The sequence below is a fragment of the Triturus cristatus genome, chromosome 2_2 (assembly GCF_964204655.1).
Source record: "Triturus cristatus chromosome 2_2, aTriCri1.1, whole genome shotgun sequence".
Lineage (NCBI taxonomy): Eukaryota > Metazoa > Chordata > Amphibia > Caudata > Salamandridae > Triturus > Triturus cristatus.
In genome coordinates, this window is record NC_140582.1 from 365,805,285 (window position 1) to 365,832,198 (window position 26,914).

The 26,914-nt window shown below is 42.4% G+C and overlaps 1 protein-coding gene across 1 annotated transcript in view; it reads left to right on the forward strand.

Annotated features, from left to right (window-relative positions):
• Positions 1-26,914, forward strand: part of LOC146862282 (cystine/glutamate transporter-like) — a 682,155-nt gene that overhangs the window by 535,678 nt on the left and 119,563 nt on the right. The window contains exon 9 of the mRNA XM_085641482.1: positions 10,375-10,471. Within this exon, the coding sequence (XP_085497608.1) occupies positions 10,375-10,471 (97 nt within the window). The remainder of the gene's footprint in view (positions 1-10,374; positions 10,472-26,914) is intronic.

Sequence of the window (26,914 nt, forward strand, 5' to 3'; positions counted from 1 at the left end):
CGAGTTTCATAATAAGTTACAATTCTAAAAATGCCACTTTAAGAAGGTTGGCATTTTCCTGTCCTAACCATTTTTGCCTTCTGCCAGTGTCCTTGGTCTGTGAATGGCTCTGTTGTTGGGGTTTATGTATTGCTTCTTGACAGTAACTCAGAGTGCATTTAGGTGTGGATAGGATGGGCCATCCTGGCAGGATGCTTGGGAAGGACCTCTACCCACCCCCACTTACACTTCAAAGGGCTCTGCCTCCTTCAAAAACAAACAAACCAGGCCTGCTCTGCCCTTTGCTACTCCCAGACAGTTTGGAGCCTTGACAGGGGAGGGGTAACCAGATATGTGGGTAGGACGTGGAGCCCCCCAAAAAATGACTGACACCAGGTATAAATATTGGACCTCCAGGGCCAATCAGAACACTCTTCAACCTGTGGAAGTTACAGAAAAAGGACTACCCTGCTGCCAGAGGACTATCCTACTGCTCAAAGGACTGCCTTGCTATCTGATAAGGAAGAACGACCCTGCTTTCATTGATCTCAGGCTAACCAGAGTTAGCTCAAGGGCCAGCTGACTGACCTGCTGTGTGAGCCACTGGGGCACAACAAACTTCAGAGGCTTTGCTGCAACTGCCCAGTTGACCTGCTGCAACTGGACCTACCTGGCCCTACCTGAGCTGTTTGGGCCTCTGCTGGAGGGAGTCTCTGATCCCCAAGAAGTGCCTGGACCCTTGGCTGGCATCAGAGTGCACTCCTCCTAAAGAAAAGACGAAAATCCATACGTTTAGTCTCCATGAGACCACAAATGGTCCTGTTTGTGCCAATACTTCGCAACCCGCGACACCCATCAACACAAACTTCCAGTGGGGCTGCTCTTCTCCCAAAGAGTGATGGTCAGTGATGACCAGTAACACAAAGCTACAGCAACAACTGTCCACGATGCCCGACTGGCTCATCGCGCTACAGTGATGACTGCCCACGAAGCTCAGCATCCTCCTTCTCGTGGCCACCTCCAATGCGAATGGATCTCTTTGTGCTGAGCTTAAAGGGTTACTTTTCAGTGGGGCTAACCTGGTCTCTGTATCCAAACAAGCTCCATCATGTTAGGCCTGAAATTGTGACTGCCCCAGTCTAGCACATAAAGGTGACCGTAAGTGGCACTTTGTTCCTTTAGAAACTATTTTCATGTAACAATGTAAAATTAAATATCTTGGTTCTACTGATTGAATTATTGTCATTCTTGAATCATTTATTACAATGTACTCTATTTTTCTAAATAGGTTTGGGATTTTTCTTGTGTTGTGTTTTCACTTTATAACTGTTTGTACGTTGCATGAATACTTTACACATTGCCTCTAAGCTAAGCCTGACTGCTTTCGTGCCAAGCTACCAGATGGTTATGCACAGGTTCATTTATTGACTTTTGTGGTTCACCCTGAAATGGATTTTGGTTCTTGCCTGAGTGGAGCTTCCACCCCCTTAGTCAATAACCCAATTTCTTGCAACACTTTAAAAACTTCAAGGGGGTTTTCAGGCAAGACACAAACAGTATTTGAGGAATGGCACTATAATAATCCTTAAAAGGCCCACTTTAAAGTTTTGCCAACTGTAATGTTGTATGTATGTGTAATTGTATGACTGAATACCTAATGGTTGTCTTGTGGGAAAGCCTTTGCTCAATACAGCATGACTGAGTTTGTTGCGGTGACCAGCCAGTGTTAAAGGCTTTTGGCCAAATTGGTTGACTCCCCTGATGACAAACCCTGGGTCTAAAAGATTTGAACTGTGTTATTTCCTGGTAGGCCCTTCCAAATGGAATAATATATTGCTATCCAATAGAAAATTAGTATATGTCTAATTCTGTGTATGTATACCTGAACTTTGTGGGAAAGCTTGAGAACGATACAGATGGCCATAATTAAATATGGTGATAAACCAATGAAAAATGTGTGCCAGAGTGGTTCATTGGAAAGGTTAATTCAAATGAACAAGGCCCTGTTGGTATATTATGAAAAGTACAACAAAGGCAACAATCATGACTTATTATGAAAATCCTATATGAAAGCCAAAAAGTATTTGTGGGTGAATTGTTATTATATAATGCTGAAGCCTGTGGGCAGTTTTGTTTTTTATTTCATGGGATCTCATAGGGTGAGGAGTTTGATTTTGTTTTCTCCATCTAACAAAGCCTGGGGTTAGAAAGTTTCACTGTCAAAATCCTGAATAGGCTCTCCATGATGGCTTACTAGGTTAATCTGTCTTGCAAGCTTTTCTAATCAAAATAGTTCATACTGTTTTAGTGTCAAACACATCATACTTCTGCCATGACAGCTTACAGTAATGGGCAATGGTTGATCCCAATTCAGCAATCGGCTCTGTTGTCCTGTGAGTGATGGAATTTTTTCTGATCACATCCACATAATCAACTGAAAATGAGTGTGCTTCACTGCCAGTGCTGGTGGGCCAGACCTTTATTTTCCCATTTCCTCCTTCTATAGGTCCCCATTCAATAATGTATTTGTTTTATATTGTCTTTTAGAGTGCCCTGCTGCTTTCTAGACAGTGCTACAGGGCAGCTCACTGGTCATGCATTTAATATGTAGTAAACACCCCCTGCACTGTTTCTCATCTGGGAAACCATCTTGGAATGTTTTTGTCCATTGTGTATCAGTGTTTTACAATTCTAAGATGGCTGCAACATTTACAAAACATTATATAATCCATAAGAAATGCTATAAATCTAGTCCTAATTTTTTACTGGTCTCCTGTCCGTTGAAGCTCCCTCCAAGCCCTAGATAGAAACATAGAAAATCAAAAAGGGATGACATACTCTTAAATCCATAAAGCAGTGAGGTTGCAATCTAACTATATATTCTCTGGCTTGTTTGCACAAGATACAGTTTTAGACACATGCGGTTTGGACAGGACCAAAGCCTTTATCTGATGACACACACAAATACTCTACTGTAGATGTAAGAATCTTACACTAGCAATACATTTGTACAGGATTTACAGTACTGAATCAAAAGATAGAATCTGAGGCATCAATCAATTGGGCAAACCTCTTGCCTAAATCAAACTTATATCAGTCAAGATCTATTTTGTTCAACCTAAGGCTAAACCCTGTTTACAAAATCATATCTAATCACCTTGGTCAAAGAGAAGCTCAGGGTGATGGCCTGTACAACATAGAGTGTGATATGTTGTCCAACTTGTACATGGTGGTTCTGTTTAATTTAGCACATGTTGACAGCATTAGACTAAAACAGCTCAATATTTAAAAAATGTGTGAGCCCCAAAGCTCCAAATGTTTTTTTTCTTGACATCCATTAGGACCTTATGGCATTGGGAATTTCCTTGCTGGGCTTGCATCAATTACAAACATCACCTCTTCAACAGAAATGTCTAGACTTGACACCAGTGGAAATATCAGTGTTTGAGATGGCAAGGTCTGGAGGGACAACACAGAGTAACTGAAGTTGTAGTGGGGATATATGCAGCCAAAAGACCAGAACCTAAAGGTTCTTTGGAGGTATTAGCAACTACTTGCCAGGATTTTACTGCTTAAAATTGGGAACAAGCTTTCCCAAATTCTTCCCAAGAGCCTGATGGATCTTTGTTTGGTCCTTGTGGTCTTTATAAACAAACCAAGTCAGGGCATCTTTGCCATGTGGTCTGAATTTCAAGGCCTTGTTGTAGGTGAGCTTAGTTTCCTAGAATGTTATACCAAATCAGATGATTCATATTGCAAGTACTGCAGATCTCTAGTGTTATATTGCAGAATCTTATGTGTTAAACCTTCCGGATACATGTCAGATTGAAGACTTTAAGCAGGGGCAGGAGAATTGTCACCACCGTCAAGGGCCATAGAAGTTCCCCTTTTCCACAGGTCAATCTGTAACCACAATTGTTTGAGAAAATCCTAATAATTTATTTTGCAAAATGTCATTAACCTTCATACTAGTTCCCTGAAATCACATGAAATAATGCTTTCATTGTGAAATGTGTTTTGATGATGTCTCCTGTGGATTTTTTTTAAGTGAGTACATCTATCACAATAAAAAGTCTTACCAGTAGGATTCTTCTTCGAGCAGAAAATATCTTTTGCTGAGACATCTTTAGTACAAGACATCTCCTGCTGGTATCTCAAGAATGTTTTTAACATGAAGTGTGCACTTTTATAAAACATCACACACAATCATTTAATATAAAATGTTAAGAAATTCCAAGCATTTCACTAAATACTAATTCTCAAGCAATAAATCTCAGCTAACAGAATACCACCAAACCCAAATCACAGTCCACTAAAAATATAATGTCCCTGCACAAAGACACACAAGGATTTCTCCCACAGAATGACATAAGTCCAATTCCTAATAGAACAACGCCATCCTTTTTCACAACAGAAACTAACTAATTGGTATCCATAGCAAAACCATCCTCTAATGACCATCTTTCCTTTCATACATAGTGACACTATCATACAGGGATTACACCAGAAGGTAATATCAGAACACATGGCTGGGTGCTGCTCAGCTTGGAGTTAATATGCCGTTCAAAGTCTCAATTTTTCTATTTTGCATGTCTGGTTATATCCACCCAACTTTACCTGCATCACACAACATTAAGACAATCAACTATTGGCCTTCACGCTCAGCACTTGTGGTAGTAGATAGCCCATGAGAAAGCTAGCTAATCTTTCACTTCATGTCAATGAACTGAATGACTCCACTAAATGAAAAAATATTATTACTTAATTGGCAAAGAAGAAAATGAATATTGCCCTCCTGCTAGAAACACACCTCTTTCAAGTAGAATCCTCTATATTGTGTAGAAACTGGGTCTGAGAAGTGATATTTATAACCAGGCGACAATATAAGAAAGGAGAAATGGCTATCTTAGTTTTTAAAAACTAACCAATATGAATCTGCAATTCTTGATTGGACCCAAGTGGCAAATATGTATTTGCCCAATGCAATTTATTTGTTCTAGATGATTCTTGGCTTCATTTATTCCCCTATATAGATTTTCTCTCTGACCTGAATAGGTTCTTGATTAAACATAGAAGTGTCAAGGTGGTAATAGGAGGGGACTGGAATATGGTCCAAGATGTCCTTCTTGACCCTACAGAACCTAGCAGAGCTTTGATAGAAGGCTCTTAAATGACTTGAAAGACAATTTTGCCCTACTAGACCCTTGGCATTTTATACACCTCGGGGACTAACAATATACATTTTAACATGTACACATGGTACGGAAGCTTGATTTGAATATTTTTTAGCATCTAACAATGTAAAGTTAAGGCTGCACGAAATGTGAGATAATTGATAATCATCTTGCAGACCACTCAGCAAAACAATTAACAATGGTCCTGGATATTCTCACTCTGCCAAATCAACATTGGAGAATGCCGACAAGGAAATATAATGGCTCTGAAGAAAAGAAAAAAATACAATTCATATTTAAAAGAATGCATGCTTTTTAATAATTTTTCTGTTACAGAAGATGGTATCCTATATAACCTTTATAAGATTACTGCAAACATTCTAACACTCTTGCTGATTTAAGTTCTCAAAAACTCCGAATACAACAGAGGCCTCCTACAAAAAATCAATAAAGACTATTTCTTTATTGTTGAAACCGAGCAATGATCCTCGCCAATGTAATAGCTATAGAAGTTTTTCCCTAATAAATACAGATATAAAATAATCTTGTGACTGTGCTAGCAAAAAAACTGAGCAAGCATATCCCCCTTCTTGTTCACCGTGACCAAGTAGGCTATTTACCAGGTAGATCTTCTAGCCTTCATATAGAGACTTTATTTCACTTGATGTGACAGATAAGGCTTAACTAGGAAAACAAACTTGCTCTATCTTTAGACACTAAGAAGGCCCTTGACTACATGAAGTGGCCCTATTTGTTTTGCATGCTGCAAAGATTGGTATTCAAAGATAATTGTCTGCATAAAAAAATCTAAAACTTTATCAAGTACTCAGCAACTGTCACAGCCAATGGCCTTTCCAGTTCATAGAGGCACATGGCCGAGATACCTTTATCGCCTCTTGAGATTTGACTAGCCCTGGAACCATTACTGGCTAAACTTTGACAATCTGAAGGGATCCACGGAATCCGATCTATTGTAGGAGAACATAAATTATTTCTCGGTTCTGATGATATCCTGCTGTTAATATCTAACCTAGCATGTTCATTTGCAATGCTCTAGGGCTGATTTTGCAGATCTTTCAGGTTCAAAATTAAGTGGAAGCAGAACATCCCTATTGATGTTCATCAACTATGACAAAATATTGGGGAATTCGATTGATAATAATTTTAAAGCCATTGTTCTTAAAAAAATCACTAATTTGGCTGACAAATCTACAAATCACCTTTTGAAATGGTCAAAACTCCAACTATCCCAATGGGGTACAGTACAAACTGTGAAAATGATGGTGGTAATGAGATTTCATTGCCTTTTCAATACGCTTCCCTTGTCTTTTCCAAAATCAACAATTCAGGACGTACACAAACAGATTACGGATTATGAATGGGGGGGAGGTCACAGTGGCCACACCTCAACATACCGTAGTTGCAAGTCGATGCAGCCTATCAAGGCCTAAGGCTTCCTCACAATGGAACTGTAATGTAAAGCTTATCATCTGTAGTACCTTGCATATTTCTTTTCTCCTGAGCTTGAGGCTCTGGATTGGCTAAACATAGAAATGTATTTGAATTGTAACACCCAAGATGTGACATAGGTCTATGCTGCAATATCTTAGGGCCTGATTTAGATGTTGCTGGAAGGGTTAATCCGTCACAGCAGTGACCGATAGCCCATCCACCGAAATATAAATCCCATAAAATCCTATGGGATTTATATTTCAGTGGACGGGATATCCATCACCGCTGTGATGGAAAAATCCGTCTGCCAAAATTTATATCAGGCCCTCAGTCTTTAGACCCTCCATAACCCCTGATTAAGGAAACTGAACTTGCTTGTGCTCATGCACATACATAAACACATGAGACGAATGGCCTCCTAGATAGACAGGCATTGATTTGGAACACCTCTTTACTCCATATTTGAGGACAGGAAATTTGGAAAGAGTATCCGGCAAATGTCTAAATAATCTTGATTAACAAATTGATGGTGATACTATTAAATCTTTCAAATCACAGGAAATGGAATTTCGGATTTATGAGGTGTAAATATGGAGTATTTGGAACTAAAACACTGCCTCTGTTTGCAATTCAACTCATTACCCACACTATTACCTAACTCTCCCATACATCTATACTTGAAACATTGGAGTGCTTTCAATGGATTCATCAAAGAACTGTATGCTACGCTGATAGTAGAAATCCACTTGAAACTGTTGAGGGTTCACTGAAAGACAGGTGACAAAACACGCGAGCCGTTGAATACTCCAGTGATCACTAGTCTTCCAGCTACACTTGACTGTGGAGTGAGTGAAGCTATATTAAAGTTTTCCTTCTTTAAAATATTATGTGGATGGCATTATACACCACAGAAGATAAGATTACCTAAAATACCAGTATCCTCTGGCTGCTGGCATCATGGGGAATCAGGCGGAGTTATGCTTTATCTACTATGTTGTTGCCCTGCTCTGGGCTGTTTCTGGCAGAAAGTTGCAGGCCCAATGAATGCCAATAATACATAGGCTTTAGACATTCCTCTGAAATGTGTCCTACTACAAGACTCCTCTCAAATCCCGAGTTTGATTCAGCATCCTTAAACTTGGATTGATACCGCTATTGTTGCACCTAAAATGTATATCCTGCGATACTGGAGGCAATCTTCTCACCCAAATCATGAGAAATGGCTATAGGATAGGTCGACACTAGCAACCCAAAAAGGCACAATTTACCAGCTGCAAGGCCAGCAACACATCTTTGATGCAATATGGAATCCATTCCTTTTTGACCTGGACATGCACTTACCTATGTTTTTAATATTTATTTATACCGTTTGATGGCACTAGGTGGTTGACCACAGTGTAAATTCTGAATGTTCTGATGAGACTATGGCATGGTTATCTATTTTTCTCTTTCTTTAGTCTATTTAGGCTTTCTGATGATCTGTCCTTTCTTGTAAATCATAGTCAGATAAGGTAGAGTAGAAACGTTCTTCTTTCTTATTATGTAACATTGTATCAAATATATTGTTTTATACCTAAACAACTTTAAGAAAGAATTGAGTTACAAAATATCACTCCAGCCAAAATTTGCGACCAGGCTTTAAACTTGACTGCAGCGAGGGTGTTTAATGAAAAACGAAAGCTAATGGGACAGTCAGTGTTTGTGATTTGAAGAAAGTACCTTGGTCAATTTAACAATGACAGTGAACACATTCTGTTCATCTCAGAGTCCCATCAGACATTGTACAAAGCATAGACCATCGGTGATATCCTGCTTCGGTTTTTAACAATGTAAAGTTTTATTCTTTAAAGACTCTGGATCGCCTCATTAACCCTGCTTAAAGGCTTAGATGTTGGCATGGACAACAACTAATGGAGTTGCCAAGGTACAAATGCAAGATTTTGTCCCTTGCTTGTTATTTCAGGGCAATGGGCATCAGAATATTTGAGGAAGTCTGTTTACCGACGTAGGGCAAGTATATGATCCTTCTATGGACAGGAAATAATTAGCCTTTAGATTAGGCACAAGATGCTGATTGGTATTCAAAATAATAAGGATTTGATGTCATCATGGTTGGGCTAGAAATGGGGGTCTGCTGCTTGTAAGCTTCTCTGCTATTTGTAGCCTTGCAGTTATCTAATGCACAGTAGATTCAATTGTTTATGGGGACTTCCGTGCATGTCTACGCTAGAAAATAGTCAACAGTCTCTTAGCTCCTGTATATTATTATCACAAGAGAATGACAGAGGGAAAGAACGGCTAAAGTAGTTCACCACACAACGTACATTTTCAGAAATAAGTAGTTAACAGAGGCACCCCTAACAGAAGAAATATAGTCCTATCTCGTGTCTAAACCAGGACGCAAAGGCAGCACTATTTGGAGGGCTGCGAGGTGGTGGCCAAGGAAAAACCCCACTACTATAATACAGCCTCTTCTGTCATCAGATGGCCACGGATGGGTCCGTCTTTGGCTTGGAGCAAGTCCACAATGTGCCCATGTTGTACATGGCTTGGTCTGAATTTAAAGGGTCTGATTTATAGTCTGGCGGACTTGTACACTGTCAGAAACATGATGGATATCCCATCTGCCCTATTACAAATGAATCAGGATACAGTGCACTTGTAATTAGGAGGATATTGTGTTTGTGATGGAGTATCCATCCGCTAGACCCTAAATCAGGCCCTACTCCTAGCAGACATCTGGGGTTGAGATGCTGGTCTAAGTCACTGCGATGCCTCCTGGAGTTTGCACATCCTAGTACTCTGTGTCCCAGCTCCCTGGATTGTCCATCTGATTCTGATGTAAGCAATGAGGGACAGAAGCTTGGACTGACTTTGGGGCAAAAGAGCACCGTAGAGTGGCAAGAGAGAGCATCACACGCTGCTCCGTGCATTCCAGCCTGTAGATGATGTCCTAGTCCCACAGCTAGAAGAGATCCTGAACAGAATCTGCAGGTTGGTTCACTGCGGTGCTCTCTGGGAGTTGCAGTCCACAGTGCTCTCTATCACAGTGTCGTGGCTCTGCCTTTGGTGATGGCAGTACAACCAGACACTACTGAAGGCACAGAGACAGACTGCCACCCCCTTGTAGTAACGGTGGTAGTTTTACTTATGATTAATTTTGTTTTCATTTTTCTCACTTCTATTAATTGATCCATTTTATGTCAATTGTTAGTTGTGATAGCTAGTTGACACAATAAGGAGAACAATTTTTGACACTGGTTACAGTAGTGGAAAATTATTGCAATGATTTAATGACGGTGTGAATATAAAATTGGGGTGAAAAGTCTTGCAAAAAAATAGATTTATGGAGAAAACACTACAAAAAGTCTTTGCAGTAAGAGTCTTCTGCAAAAAAAGTTATTTCTTTGCAGGATGTGTTGCTCTTATGTGAAGTTTGCGAAGTTGGGACATTTGTCTGCTTAAATCACTATGAGGATGGAATCATAATTTCACACAACCCTAAATGTTATTAAAAAAGACCTCAGACTTCAAGAGATATTCATTTTTGTTCATTTCTTTGAATTCTATTGCTTATTATTTTAATTATATGTTTTCCAAATATGAATGCAAAAAGAAATAAACATACAAATCTATTGATTTGGAGCAGTGTGGAAATACGGATTGTAGATAAATTCTCATTGTTCTTTAAATATTCTCCTATTGCATTTTATGTTTTTGCTCTGTGCTAGGTACCTGACTAAAGTCTGTTTGCAATTTGCCCCTCTAGGATGTTCTACGTCGCCTCCCGCGAAGGTCACCTTCCGGAAATACTCTCGATGATTCATGTGCGCAAGCACACCCCGCTGCCAGCTGTCATCGTTTTGGTAAATCACGCAAACAAATGAGTGTTGGAGACTGTGTGGCATGGTGTGTCAGCAGGCCCGTCAGAACCAGGTTCGGACGATGCAAGGGCAAGGTTTGTGCAGACCTGGGCAGACTTTGTAAGTTGGGTATTAAACTACTGCCAAATATCATTTCAGGGTCAGAAGTCCAATGTTTGCGTACAAAGAAGACGCCTGTTTATCTCACCTAATGGCCACGAGATGCTGGTGTTCACTTCCCTTCTTTGTACCAGTATATAAATATATACAATGCTATGGGGTTTTTAAATCAGAAATATCTCTATAATAGCTCTGCACATAAAGTGGATTAGTATTGGCTTAGGAGTTTTGTTTCTGAGTTTCGAAGTTTCAAATCTTCCTCCTATGATCATTCCTTCGTTTTTGATTGGATGAGATTCTCAAACAATTTTAAGAGAATTACTGAAAATATGGAAGAAATTGATAGTAAAAACGACACTAGACCATATAAACGGCACACAAAGCACCCACAAATTGGTCCAAACGCTAACCTGTCAGTCAAGCTCTTCTGGCACGCCAGATTTCCCTGTAGGCCGCTCTAGTCCTGCGTCCTATCTCTAGCCATGCATTTGTGAATAGTTGATGCTTTCCTAGTCATCACCAGATCTCTGCGCACAACACTATGAATCAGATGTCAGTCGTCCACCATAAAATCAAGACATTATGAACAAAAGCATACCAACCCTGCCCAGCTATTATATTGGATTCGGACACTGAACAAGAGTATTCAGACCCTGACTTTAGCCCAAGTCTGGCCAGATAGCCAGAATCACAAATGTTACTTCATTCCCCATCAGTGTGAATATTTTGCAGCATTCACAGTCTTGTTCCCACTGATCACGGAGCTCATAAATGCTTCTCGTTGCTTTCGTTTTGCAGAAGCTGGAAAATGCAATTGACCCATTAAGCAGAATTTCAAAGATCCTGACCCATTACGGGCCCTTACTGGGCGTTCCCTGCATGGTTAAATGAACTGACATTGTGGTCATCATACAGATATTTGCAATATGTGCAAACCCGAGAAGGATGGGGTACTAGCAATTAAGGGGCATATTATCAAGAAACGGCGTTAAAGCGGCAATAATGGGCTTGATAATATGCCCTTGAGAATTCCCATAGAAACCCATGTTCTGGTGTCAACATGGGCTTCTATTGGAATTCTCATGGGGATATTATCAAGCCCATTATCGCCACTTTAGCTGCAGTTTTCTGCCGCTAAAGCAGCGATAATTTTAACGCCGTGCTTGATAATATGCCCCTAAGCTATTAAATTTTAGAGAAGAACTCATGACTGCCCAATCCCAAAGCTGTGCAAGCGCATCAATGTTATTAGAGCGATCTTCTGCATGCAACACCATTGAACATGATGATACTGAGAGACCACTTTAAAAGGGCCTCAAACATCTGAGCAAGTCTACCCTACTGCAGTTATTTCTTGCAAATAGTACCCACCCAATCAAAATGAGTTTTTTGCTTTCCATAACTTGCAGCATCAGTGGCGGCATGTCTGAGCGATCACCTTCTCACTAAGCTGCATTAAGAACTCCATATGCAATCTCTGTTCGACAGCATTGAGACCCGCAAGATTAATTTTACACATACAGACAATAGAGTTTCTCTACGTTAACTTAAAAGAAGCCTTCAGAGATGACTATTGGCAAACTTTCATAAAGGAACTCACCAAATAAGCAAAAGTTACTCACCAACTAAACAAAGTAAATAGCAATGTCTTTTATCATCTCTCCATTTAACTCGGAGGTCCCTCTCATTTTCAAACCTCTCAAAAAATATATTTGACCCATGCAGTGTTCATTTTCCATCTAAACTATCATCATGGCAGTTACAGTGAGTGCCCTATTTCGTTTATTTTTAATCTTTAGCGAGTCAGTCATTCCATATATATTTATTTCCAAGACATATATCTTATAGAAATATACACATTACAATATCTTTAAAAGAATAAAATACATTCAAAGTTATTCATTTTATAAACAAAGAAACAAAGTGTACACATAACAGTAACCTCTCAAGCAGCAACATTACAATTTCGTTACTTTAAAATAAGATAAATATGAATACTCTAGGCAACCCTACAGAATATTAAAACACTGTTTACACACAAAATTCAAAATTGTGATCATTCATTCAGATTAAAAGATTAAGAAGCCCCACAAGAATCAATATTTGTGCTCTGGTACCGCAGATCGCCCTCAACATAGAAGTCACATCAATGTATACAAGCCTTTAAAATTTCAGTTTTTGTATGAGTTAAATGATTTGAGCAATGGGCACCACAAAATCAAACTGGTTCATTGCAAATAAAGCGCAGAGTGCATCGCTACATGATCTAACTGCATGCCTGAAAAAACAGAATACTTCATTATTAAAATGCAGAAACAGTAGCCATTATTACCCAAAACTCCATTTTTAAAACCAGCTATTCTCCAGCCAGGGTCAATACATCGAAGCCGAAGGACAGTACATCTCAAATGTTTTTCCGAAACCTGCAACAAGCACAGGAATGAAGTCTCTGTTCCTAGGAACGCCAAAGAATGGGCCACTGAGCTTTAAACAAGGGCCCTCTTGCATGTCCCAGCAAACAATGCGATCCAAAGTCAACAACTCTGCTCCATAAAGGGCCTGCAGTATTAATTTCCCTACCTCTGCCTTCTTTAAAGGCTCTACTGATAGAACACCGAACCTCTTTCTAGTACTTTAATGTAGCGGGATCCAGATTAGTTAAAAATACTTTGGGGAACCAGATCTCCAATATAAAAGCTGATAAACCAGGGTACAGGTACCCCGAGGTATTTTTAACTTATCCAACTCACGCTACGGTCCAGTTGTACTTTTTCTAAGAACTTCCTCCTTCTGCCGAGCCAATCAGGAGGTCGAAACCGCCCTGGTGGCACTGTCCTACCAGGTGGAGAGAAGTTGCCTATGATGAAGCATGCCACAAACTGTGGGTGAGGCTTCCTCTTCCAAAAGATTGGTCTTCTCACATGATCTTTCATAAACCCTGTGACCTTCAGATAGGGCATTGACTTTACTTTCCAAAATAGTCCCTTTATTGCTTTAGCTACTGTACCATTTTGTGTTGGAGTGTATAGTCCTGGGAGGACGAACAATGGCATTACCTCCCCCTCCCCATCTGTGTGTTTAGAGAACCTACTAAAGACCCAGGCCTTTCGATCAATCAGTAGTGCTTGGGCATAGATCTTGGCTGCCACATTGAGCAGGAATATCAGACAATAATTTGCATGGTAATCAAAAGCTCCCTTCTTATATCAGAGTTTAATTGCCAAGAATCAGGTATTACACCATTTTTGTCACCCATTTAAATAAAAAGGGCTTAGAACATTGACCCACCATAATGAGTTTGCCTTATTTTTTCCTTGTAGCCCATCAGGGCAACCTTCCTGTGATGACTTCATATTTCCAATAATTTTAGCTATGCTGGCCGTCTCATGAATCTGGAGAAGATTTGGTTATTCCAACTGATCAACAACATTGTCACTTCTTACATCTTTATCTGACATCTCATCATGCTCCATAATAAATGTTGTCTACTGAGCTCCGAAAACCTGAACTTCTAATTACGACAGGGATTTTTGGTGAACATTATTCACCAACTGACAGAATACACAAGAATTCCTCTTTACAATTGTATTCTGAATTTTCTTCCAATTACTCTCATAAAACTCCTTCCTTTTATGAGAATACAGTAGACCATAGGTCCTTTTCAGGGACCTCCAATCCTGCTGGGACCTTCTCTCACCTCCTAGGGGATACGGTTGTTTTGATTGCCCATCATATAGACTGTCACTCTTCATCAAATACCCTCAACTCTTTTCAGAGAGTGGACTTCAAGAAGGGACAGAACTTCCTTTGTAATATGCTCATACCACTGGACTCACTTTCTATCTGCCATTGCGAAATCAACCTTAATACTAATTTTAGCTAATTCATGCAATTTATGCTCAACAATAGAACACCCTTATTCTCTCATTATAAACCAAGGGGCAATCAACCATCTGCTCTCTTCTAGGTAACAGATCCTGCGAGATACTCAGTTCCATTACAAAGTGGTCACTCAATCCTATGTCCTGTATTTCAAAATAACATACATCATCAAAATGCTCTACGGATGTAAAAATATAATCAATAGGACTTCTATTCCTACCATACCTATAAGCTTGTCTTGCGGAACTGAAATTCGAAAAGCTCCCATTAAGTAAAATAAATTGTATTGAGTAAGGGCTAATGCAAGCCTGAATATGGCGCCGAGTACGCCGAGTATGCCGAGTACGCCGAGTACGCGTTCTGTCCCGTAGGCTTCAGGGACAGAACGCGTACTCTGCACTATATTCAGATGGAAGCGTGCTTGCTAGGGATCTCCTGCTTACTGTGACTCACCTCATATTGGGAGTCTTAGGCAAGCCAGAATGTACAAGATTAACTTACAGTCCTGGAAGACGAGGTGCTTAAGAAACCACTGGAGATCACAATTGTAAATTAAAATAATAAGGAGGATTTTAAAGACCGGCCAGGACGGAATTACAACCGGCAGTAAGGGATTTGAATTTAGGACAAACAGAACCAGACAGCCCTGAGGAAGTCGAGGGGTAACCCCTGGGCAACGAAACACGTGTTGGCTCGGCATTGTTGAATAAAAGACAAAGAAAAGAACATAAGAGACATTACTTGATTCCGTTTTGCGCTTTAACTCTTAGATGAACTTTCATGTGAACATTAGAGCATGTGCATAGATTTTGTTGTCCATTATTTGACGGGCCCTAGGGTCCAACGTTTTTGGAGGTTCTAGGGTGTTTTCCCACACCTTTTGCACCGCATGGCTGAAGAATTAGTTTACACTGATGCTAACTTGACAGGTGCCAATTTTCCTAGGAATTAACACCCCCGTAACACCGATACCTCAGTCGCAAATGTGTTGCAATTAGGCGGGATAGAAACACTTTTTTAAAAATATTTTTTTTTTTCGTTTTCAAGATGTTGCAGTAAAAGCATGGCAAAGCACCATTCAGAATATCGGGAGTCCAAGTCAATTGTCAATAAAGCAATATCCACAAACCAAAACAGGATATAAACACTTAAAGATATCAACAGGTCATCAGCATTAACAGCGTTTGTCAGACAGAGTGAACAAGCTAAATAGCTGGAACATGTCTCTAGAAGGGTAACTACCTTAACAAAATGACACAAGATTCAACAACCCTCCTATGGATGAGAACGCAGGAGTATTTGCACTCTTACTAATTACAACAAATATATTGACTGAAGGGCTCTCCCACAACCAGATCTCTTGCAGCATTAACACTGAAAATTCCTCTAAAATTGAGCGAAAGACATTCGATTCCTTCAGTGAATTATATCCATCAATATTCCATACCAAGATTTTAACAGTTGCGGGATGCCCAGACACCCAGTTTAACTTGTGCCCTTCCTCTCTAATTCATCCATTTACTCAGTCACCTCCACTATGTTTACAATATCGCCTCTGTTCTTGGGGAGCAGTACTCTCAACTTCATCATTAGTAAAGGTAACTTTTTTATGCAGTTTGATTTGCCTCCTCTTCTCGATGGATAATAAGGGCCTGGAATCTGTCAGGCCTTGCCAGGTGGGTTAGGCCAAGTTGAGTTGGAACAAGACCCCCATGATAACTTAACAATGGCTAGCTTGTTATATTTGAATTTTTGATTGACACATTTGTATGGGGAAATCTTGAAGAATAATCACATCCTTCAACTTGGTCTGGATCTTTGCATAGCATTACTCTTTGGCTGGTTAAATTGTCAATTCTTTCAATAGTTTTTTCAGCTACTATGCTAGAAAATAAGTCAACTCTTGTCAGTTCACCTCCTGGTGACAGCCTAAAAGCCACCAGATCTATGTCCCCAGAAGAGATCCCGTCCAGCCCGTGAACCCTTTTGAAAATTGCAAGTAGCTTTGAGTGATTTAGAGAGATGATTTTATATTCGTCTTTTCCCTTCATTCTTTACTTTGAAGAAGGGATTATTTTTATTTAAGAATCTGGGCTGGTTGCTTTAACTACATTTTTACTTCCTGCGTTATTTTTTCCTTTTGCTACGTCTACTCTCTTAGTGGCTTGGAGGAGCTGCATTTGCTCAGGCTTAGAGAGTGAGCCAAGTTTACCAACCATGGATTGCCTTAAAGGCCTATGATCCAAATTGTTACGGGCAGTTTGCGGAGCCGATTTGCTAGAGAGTCCAAAACAATGCACCCTGGGTCAAATTTTATCTTGTTGCACAATGCCACATTACCCCTGCACAGAAGAGCCTTCATTAGCTGATGAACAAAAAAGGTTACAGTTGAAGACTCTTCATAATCCACAAGCGGCAACATAACCACTCCTTGGTATACTCATGTAAGATCTTCTGACCATGAAATCCAACCCTCTTTCTCCAATCTGCCTTGTCTTATCCTGATACAAATGGTTTGGAAGAAGGGTGTTACATGTCCAATGTTCTGTCTTTTCGACTTTCCTGTTGTAACACCTGTGAGTTGAAGAAACTTCCTGATATTCTTAAGAGGTTTAAAAGCTTAACTCTTCCCCACCATATATGGTCCCATTGCATCACATGCCATCTGCTTCCTCCACAAGGCACGGACATTCAAACAAGATAGGTTATGCTGCTAATACATTATCCCCATGTTTTAGACGAGGATGAAAGTCCCTTATGAGATCGACTATGGGATGCCTTTCCCAAGGTTTTCACGAAGCTTACAATCAGACCTTTCAGAAAACGGGCATTCAGACGTATAAATCTGTACATCTTATCTATGTGAGCCACTTTCCTTATTACCCTGGGTACCTTGAAATGGCCAATAAGCAGTCACAGTGCATTCAACAACAACTGTAAATAACAAAATCAATGTAATGGATCCTATCATAATGAATAATGATTGTCTGCATTTCACGCAAGTATCCCATCAGCAGACTTGCTCTGTTAATGGTGCAAACTCCTGTTTTTGCCTGAAATTAGATTCCAAAGAGGTCGGTATTTACCTAGTGTAGGAGGCTGGCTTAGTATATGGTGCACACTTATGTAAGTGGAGCACCCTGCAATAATCCAGTCAACCCTTATGGTGACTTTAGTGGTCTTAGACAACCTTAGAAAACTCTCTAAGAGCTAACTATGGAGATCAACCTTCAGGCTTAGTCCTGAAGGAGTGTAAAGATGCTTGTTTTACAAGTTCTAATTATATAGTGTAGGTTAAGTGAAAAAGAACCACACAGAATATGGATTTATTATAAACACTCACTAACACATTGCAATATCTTCTCCCTGGAGATATTATCACAATACACACAATACTTCCGTAAAAGAACAGGTAAGTAGCACAAATACACAGTGGTCCCCAGGGGGAGACCAAACCATATTCTAATAAAGTGGAATGCGAACCGCGACCTAAGTCAAGAATGGCCCCAGAAGACATGGAAGAGCTTGGGACCCAAGGTACCACCCAAGGGAAGTACTCAGGATCCCTTACGTAGGTGGTGTGCAGAATGGAAATACGAGCGCGTGCTCAATACATGTCAATGGGGGAAGTCGCATTGCAGTTTTCAAAGAGAAGGGCCTGTGAGACGTTGGCCTGGTATATGCTGTCCACTAGTTATAATGGGCACCCTGTACCAGTCCAAACAACCCCTTATTGATGATAGGTTAAAGACAACCTTTATTGAAAGCTATCCTAGTGGTAGCTATGGAGAGCAACCTTCAGGCTAAGTCTTGAAGAAATGTAAAGCAGCTTGTTTTACCAGTCTATAATCTCTTGAATGGCTAAATGAAAGACAACCACACCAGGTATATATATAAAATATATGTATTTATTTATAAACCCACCCTCCTAGTCTCTTTATGAGACTAGTGGTCAAAACACATAAGTTACACTTCAAATAGTCCAGTAAAATAGCACAAATATACGTCAGGCCCTAGGGGCAAGCCAAACCATATACTAAAATAGTGATATAATAACCACGACTTAACTAGACACAAGGCCTAGAGCCTGTAGAATTGCTGGGACCCCAAGGAACCACCCAAGGTAGTGACACAGGGGACCCGCGGGAGCCGTGTACAGTGTGAGAACACAGCCACGAGCTCCCGTTAGCTTCTATGGGGAAAGTCGCGGTTAGATTTTTAAAGATTAGTGACACTTAGAAATGAGTCAGGACCAAACCCTTTGGGACTTAGGAAGTTCGAGGGTCAACACCCATGGGAGCACCGGAGTACTCGTGTTACCTCACCCAGGGAAGCCGGGTGTCAAATGGTGTCGGGTCGCGTCATCGTTTTCAATGGGAGCTGGCAAAGAAGTGCTTCTGCTGGGACGGTGAGAAGTGTCCGAAGAGATCCAAGCCTGGATCGAACATGTGAAGAACCTGAAAGCAGAGGGGACAGAGTATGGGTCTCTTGCCAGTGACCAGGGGCACGATAGACGAATGCCCACCGATGTCGGGTGTTTCAGGTGAAGAAGGTGAAGTTTGACTCTTCAGCCACGAGGACCAGGAGGCTTCGAGGACAACCTGGAGCTGGATTCGAGCTGTCCCACCAAGGATGTTGAGTGCTGCAGCATTGGTGCCTGGATTGGACATAACAAGCCTTGGCAACAGCAACCCACGCAGAAAAGAGAAAGATGCCTCAGACCAGCAAGGTTTGAGGGACTCACCACTTGGTAGGGAGTCAGGGCTCGTCTGGAGCAACCAGGAAAGCCCAAGGAAAATCAAAGTTACCTTCACAGGGACCCACCAGGCGACGGACCATGGATCACAAAGGGACCTCGAGCGGAAACACAAAATGGCAGCCCACGTGTCGCTCGGGGTGACTAGGCTGACAATATTCGATGGATTCTCTGCTCGAGGTGGGGGCTACAAGTAACTCAAAGCACGAGTTCAAGAGACGTCGAGAAGTCAATGCACTTGCAAAAGTGCCCGATGACCAGGAGTTCCGGTTCCACGCTACTCATGAGGTCTGCGGGTCTCAGTTTTTCTGGGGACTCGGGTCGGCCTCTGAGATGTCTGGAAATCCTCTTTCTGGGCTGCAAATACTTCTAGGGGGAGCTAAGGAAATGCAGACCAGCAAAATGCTTTGTTGGTGCCTGCCAAGCATGGGAGTCACTCCTTGACTCCAAGGGAGATTTCTTCAGTCCTCTAGTCTTTAGTAGAGCATCGAAGTTCCAGGATTCAGCTTCAGAGTTTCGTCCTGGGATATCTAAAGTTCTGGTTACAGAGGTTACTTACTTATACCTAAGGAAGGGGTTGGACTAGCTCTGGGGACCCACCTATGGGAGGGTTTGGAAAGAGAGGTGGCTACACCCATTTCCTTTGTCCAGTTTCTCACCAGAGCAGGGGCTGGAAGCCCCTGAAACAGTTTGAGCTGGCCTATGCACAGGGACACCAAATGAACCCCCAGTGCAGGACTTCAAAGCACTCTGAGAGTGCTCCCACCCAACCCCAATACACATCATCCTGTCTGGGAGGTGGTTACACCTCCCTGTGACAGGAAACCTATTGTCCAGGCCTCCCCTGCCAGAGATTTGGTCAGCAGCAGGAGGCCAGACCTGTGTCTGTGGCTGCAGCATCCATTTTGTGATGCCAGGGCTCTGTTAAGTTTCTACCGGGTATACCAGTACTCTCATGTCTCTCGCTCTAGAAGGATGGGATCATACTTCCACACCAGTTACTGGTATGGGGGTATGATTCCAAGGTGTTTGACACCAAACACGACATGTTTCCGTGCAGCCAGTCCAAAGTTAGCATTAACCGTTTTAGATATAATGCACTTAAGAGTATATGGTCAGGCTGCACCACTGACTACCCCGGAGAAAAGATTCCAAAGGCTGCAGAGGGGCTCAGCTCATGCCTGGTCACCCTCTCACATATAACCAAGCACCCTGCCTTCAGGATTGATAAGGCCTGCCATAGGGGGGACTGATACGTTTCTATGTGCAGTGATAGGTGAGGTATAGTGAACCTATACCTCAGCAAGGGGTGCATGCACCACCTTACCCAGGCTGCAGTAGCAGACCTGTGGTGTCATTTTGGAGGGCTTTCCAGGGGTGGCACAATACATGCTTCAGCCCCTGGTAGGCCTCGGTGGTACCTATGCCCTGGGTACATAGTATACCATATACTAGGGACTCAGAAGGGTACCCCAGAATCCAATCTGGAGTGTACCTAAAGTACATGGAATCAATTTATCAGATAAAGCAGATAGGCTGGGGACCTGAAAAGCAGGTTCCCAGCCAAACTAAGTCAAAAACCATCAAAACACCAGGAAAAAAGTGGGGGAAACTATGTAGTCAGATTCCACCTTCCTACAGGACCCTTCCCAGAGAACCCTGTGGAAACCCCGTGGAAGATGGAAGGTTGGATATTCACTTCACCCGTGGATACCTCGGAAACCAGGATACCTACAACAGGGTAGCCAGGTGCATAGGTGCCAAATTACATTGGAAACCGCCATAGACCACATTGGAGGACTTCAGTAAAGATGTAACTTGCTAAAAAGGTGAAAGTGTCCGGTGGAACCCAAGGGTGGATTTAGGAAGAGATGTACCTGCAATCGGAGGGGACAGAGTCTATGCCACTCAAGAGTGACTAGGTGGCATGGAAGAAGAGTGCCCACCGATGTCTGAAGATGCAGGAGAGTTGATGGTGACCTTGGCGCTGTAGCTGTGCGGACCAGGCGATGCTGTGGGAGACCAGGAATCATTCATGATCTGTCCCATGTTGGGTATCAACAGCCAGTGGGTCAGTGTCCGGCGGGAGCACCAACATGCCTTGGCAGTGGCAACAAACGTGGCAGAGGAAAAAGATGCAGTGACGGGACATGCAAAGTCAAATGGACTCACCACTAGCAGGTAAATCAGAGATGTCCCCAAGCAAACAGGTGAGCCCACTAGAGCCAAAGAAGACCTTCAATAGGACCCACAGGCTGAAGGCACAGGAGTCACAGGAGCACCTCGAGCAGATCACCAATGATGCAGGCCCATGGTGCATAGGATGTAGTGAGGGAGAAGAGCTTGGTAACAAGAGAGGCTGGAGCTTCTTAGAGCCTGAAGATCTCTGGGGAAGAGAGTCAACAAGCCTTGGCAACGGCAAGCTTATGCAGTGCACAGGGGTACTGCTCCAGCGGTTCCGACGAGGGATACTGGCTTCAAACTTGCTGTGAAGACAGTGCAAGCCTCCAGGGAGTTGAAGAACTAACACCTGTGTTGCTGAACCTTTTGGAGTCTGTGGGAGCTCAGGAACAGAAGAACGGTCAGCTTTGTTGCGATGTCTGCAGATGCAGGGTAGTGACTGCTTCACTCCAAGGGAGATTCCCTCCGATGTCTTGGATGCCCACAGGCCTGGAGAAGAACCTGTATGTTGCACAGGCACAGACAATGCAGAAGACGGGCAGGACGACGAGACCAGGAGCAGCAGGAGTCTTCCAGATGCAGTTTCAGATCCCAAAGCAAAGTCCAACGAAGTCAAAAGTTCCCAGACGTTTGAAGATGAAGTGGTTTTGGATCTGAATCTTGTCCCACAATGAATCTAAAGACCCACCCACATGTAAGCCCTTAAGCCCCCTAAGGAAAGGGTTGGGACATTTTAAGTGTCCCTCCTAGAGGAGGGGCCAGACAGTGGGGAGGATACTCCCATGTCCTTTGTACAGGTTCACACCAGAGCAGGAGCCAACGGCTCCCTGAACTGGTTCCAAATGGAGTATACAAGAAGGACACTAAATGTGCCCTTCAAAGCACTCTAGTGGCGCTGGCAAGTGTCCCCACCCTGGCCCAATACACTAAGTCCTGTCTGGGAGGTGGTCACACCTCCCTGTGACAGGAAACCTATTGTCCTACCTTACCTTGCTTGAGCTTGGCTCACAAGCAGGAGGGCAGAATCGTGTCTGTCTCAGGCAGCAGCCATAGCTTGCTGTCAGACTCTGGAAGACTGGTACCGAGAGCACGTTGGTCTTCCCGGAGTAGCCCCACAGTGTATGGAATCATACCTCCAACACCGTTTACAGATTAGGGGTATGATTCCAACATCTTTGATATCATGCCAGGGTTTGTTACAACCAATTTAGTTAGCAATCACATAAAGCTGCATGGCCACTCTATGTGTCGTAATGGCTGATGCACTTACAATGCCTGGAGAATGGACTCCAAGAATTGTAGGGTGTTCTGCTCAAGCAGGGGCACCCTCACATTTATAACCAAGCAGCCTGGCTTCAGGACTGAAAGGCTTGCCTTAGGGGTGACTTATAGGTTTTAAGTGTAGTGACCTCAGATATAAGAAAACGTATATCTCTCGTAAGTGGTGCTTGCACCAGCTTACACAGGTTGCAATTGCAGGCCTGTAATCACAATTTGAGTGGTCTCACGTGGGTGGCATAATACATGCTTCAACCCATGGGGGACCCCTAGGGTACCTAATCCCTGGGTACCTTAATACCATATAGTAGGGACTTATAAGGGTACACCAGTAGCCAATCTGGGGGGTACCTAAGTACTCACCATGGTCCAATTTAGGGAGGAAGCACAGAGACTGGGTCCTGAGCAGCAGGATCCTAGTCAGACTAGTCAGAAAAACACAAAACCAGCAAAAAGTGTGGGTAACTGTAAAAACAGAACCTACTTTCCTACACATAGGCACTAAATGCGCATTAGCTATTTGCTCATGTGCAAACTGTGTACCCTGTGCTTTTTTGCCAACAAGTGTATAGCAGGAAAAATCTGGCAAGAATGTTGTCAACAGTGTGAGATTCCAATTTGCACACTCTGGAGCTCATTCCAGGATATGCAATTCCAATATGTCAACATGATTTGCCAACATGATCTTTGCCAGGTTCTTACACATGTGGGTGTAAATAAAAGAGTTTTCTCTATTTGCACTTCAGTAAATAGCTCATGAGCAGTTAGTGCACATGAAAATACCGGAAAAGTGTTTTTTTTTATTGTTTCAGGCGTAAACTGGAGTTAGCACCCAAAACTTAACCTCATAGTTAGAAATCGAGCCCTATGAGCTCTATTTATGTTTTCACTCATAGGTAACTCATGTTTTAATCCATCAAAGACTTAGCTTCCATTTTCTTCAATATGCAAATCAGTATGTCTATTGGATGTTTATCTTGGAAGGAAACTGGTCTATGACTACTTATTTTTCATTTGACAGTATTGCAACATTTTCACATTAAGCGTGACGAAGTAGCAGCTTCGTGGTTGTGCCACTGATTGTGTTGGCTATTCCATCTCACTGGTAGGATTGCAGCATATAATGCTGTAGGCCAAGAAGCAGGCTCACCCCTCAGCCCTCACAGAGCTGTAATTCGAAAGATAGGTAAAATGGCGGGAAGGGATTTCCTCGCCTCTTTCACCGTCATGGACTCCTGTACCACTGGATTCAGGCCCGTAATCCTCAAAGACACATAATGGAGCTCTGAGTTTTAAACGTATATCCACAAACGCCCAAAAGAGCGGTCACGCACACCTGAAATGACACGCACACGAACAAAGAGAGCAGCGCATTTAGAAAAATCAAAGACGCGGAGGAGCTTACGGAAAGAACTAAGACTTTGTGGAAGACCACAGCAAAAGGTTATCACAAGCCACCGAAAGCAGACACGGACCTTGCCTCCTCGCTGAAGGCCATTGATGTGGCGTAATGTGTTTTTGCCAAGACCGGCGGTGCAAATACACCAGGGAGATGTGCTTAAATGTGCAATCAGTTTACCCTCCAAATGTATTCATCATTTCCATATCTAGTTCTTGCAGAGGAGCGGCAATCACGCGGCGGCCCTGTTGTTTGTACGCTTGCAAAGTTTTCTTTTTTCAGCCTTCATCTGAACGCTCTGAGCCAGCTCCTTAGCGCGCGCGCTGCTCCGCTCAGTGCTCGAGCCTCTGTGGAAAATGAATCCTTCACAATGAGCGGCCTGGGCCTTTGTTTCTAGCTTTCCTCTCTCTTACCTGGCTCTTTATATGTGCAGATGCGCACACTCTTTGGTAGCAATGATCTCCTGCATCCAATGTTATCTATCAACAGTAGATAGGATCATAGCAATGCGGCGCGCGCTCCCGCTTTAACTTCAGCTCCGGTTTATTGTAAAACGGAATGCATTTTTTTCATATTAACTCCCACTGTGCATATTCGCAGCCACAGATGCATGTGTGCGGTAGAAGCGCGAGGTGAACCAGTATGCGGTGAGCCCCGAAAGCCCTCTTGTGCACGCGCACACAATAATTAATGAAAGCCAAAAAGTGTAACAGTGAGCATGAACCCTAGTGCTAAAAGCACTGCAGTGCTTATGAGGGGCCTGATGTGTCAGAGAGATTAACCCGTTCTGTGTCTACGTAGAAATGTATTCATATATAAGTTTTGGGATGTCTTAAGCAAAGTGCCGTTTCCTATTTATGTTTTGCAGTTTTTATATAGCGCGACTGCTGCATAAAAGGTTACTCCACTTTACCGAAAATGTAAATCATATTGCTTAAAGTAACGCAACAACATCAAAAGTTACTGGAAAGGTTCAACTAAAAGCGTACGTCATAACTTCTTCCAATAAAAAACAAAATAACTGAATTTTTATGATTTCCCAAAAGAATTGGGAACAGAATGTGCTCTTAAATGAGCCAGTAGAGAGTGTCCAAGTGATGTCACCGCACAGCTGTGAAGTTATGATTTAGTGTTTGAGCAGTTACCAGCGCCATCACAGTTTCAAGTTTTGGGGGAACACTACTGAGCTAGTGGATTTCATCCTAAAACATACACTGCTAAAAATATCTGAAATTTAGCGTGACATACAAAGGAATAACCAGGGGATTCAGGACTAGAATGACTGATTCCCTCATGTCCTTGTTGCTTCGTGGAACCCAAGGTCTTTGATGTAATGCCCGGAAATACTAGTTAGTGATGCCCCTTGTATGGTAACTCCAGTCTGGCGTATTCACAATTCCCACACCGGGGCATTTGTAATGAGGTCCTAAGACATGTGCTCTGTTTTTATGTGCAAAGTTCTCCTCCCGACTGGTGAGTCTCTGCAGTCATAAACTTACTATTAACTCTTAGTTTGTGTACCAAAAAAAGTAGTAACCCTACACAAAAGTGTAGGTTTCGCTTTGTGAATCAGGCCCCAGGTGATTTGTTAATGTGGCAGACTGAAGGAAAGCAAATTACATTCAGAAGCACCTAGGAACAGAAAGGCTCGGCCATCCTTAATTCATTGTGGAAAGTCTACAAAAGCTTTTCACGCTCCGTAGTTGATGGTATATATTGCAGAGTTTCCTCATAGGTAAAATAAGGTTTGTGAGTAATGCACATGGTCTTACAATGACTGTGCAAAGAAGTGGAGTTTTAGGAGTGCAGAATTGATATGATACTGCTAAAGTCCTGAGGATGCAGAAAGTACCAGGAAAGACGCTGAACAGGGAGGAATAGTCTGAAAAATTTGCAGAGATGGTTAAAGTGCGGGCAAACACATCTGCAAAAGAGATGCTGAAGGTTGAGTGATATGGAAAATGTGGAGGAGGAAATAAAACTTCAGAAGTGAGTTCTTAATGAAGATGAGTCTTAACGATGGTCCATGGAGCTATGAATAGACTCCCTTTGACAGAATATAGCATTGAGAACAAAATTCTATCATCCAAAAGAATCTAAGGAGTCATTTAGACCCAGGAGGTCGGTCTGCCAACTGAGCAGAGGTCATAACAAAGTACACAATCTCTGTGGCTTCAGCAGAGCCGTGTACAGCACCTCCACTGAAGGCCCTGAACTTTGCTGAGCGGTAGGGCCGGACTATGAACCCAAAGCAGCCCTGGCAGTTTTGTCAAACCAGCCCCCCCAGTGGAGGGTGTGTAAGTGTAAATCACTGCAGATTTTCTTTTTTTTACTGTGTGGCCAATATTGCAGCACTGCTGCGAAACCAGCCCCCAGTAACATAGCCGGCCCCTACACCTTCCAGCCTCCCAGGGAAATGCCCGATGCCCGCTACAGCCAGTCCGGCCCTGCTGAGCAGGTACCATTTTTGTTGCACCCATTTGGTAAAGTAGGAGTTAGTTTCCTTAAAACTAAAAAGAATAGCCCTTACACATTGAGTTTTAACTTTTCATTTTGCAGTCATTGATTGATTTCCATGCTTGCCAATGCCATATCTTACATAACTGTTCCAAGCAGAGAAATCTATTGACAGTCCTCCCAACCTAAATAGGGTATGGTCACTGCCACAATGGCCTGACAAACCTGTGGCAGGTGGGTTATCAAGTCCCAGGCTTACAATGGCAAATCCAGATGAGGTTCTTTTGTCAAAAACTCTTTGGTTCCACAACCTCTAAATGAGGCGGGGATCAGAGAGTTTGATGAGGCGGGAGCACTGTGGATTTACAGAAGT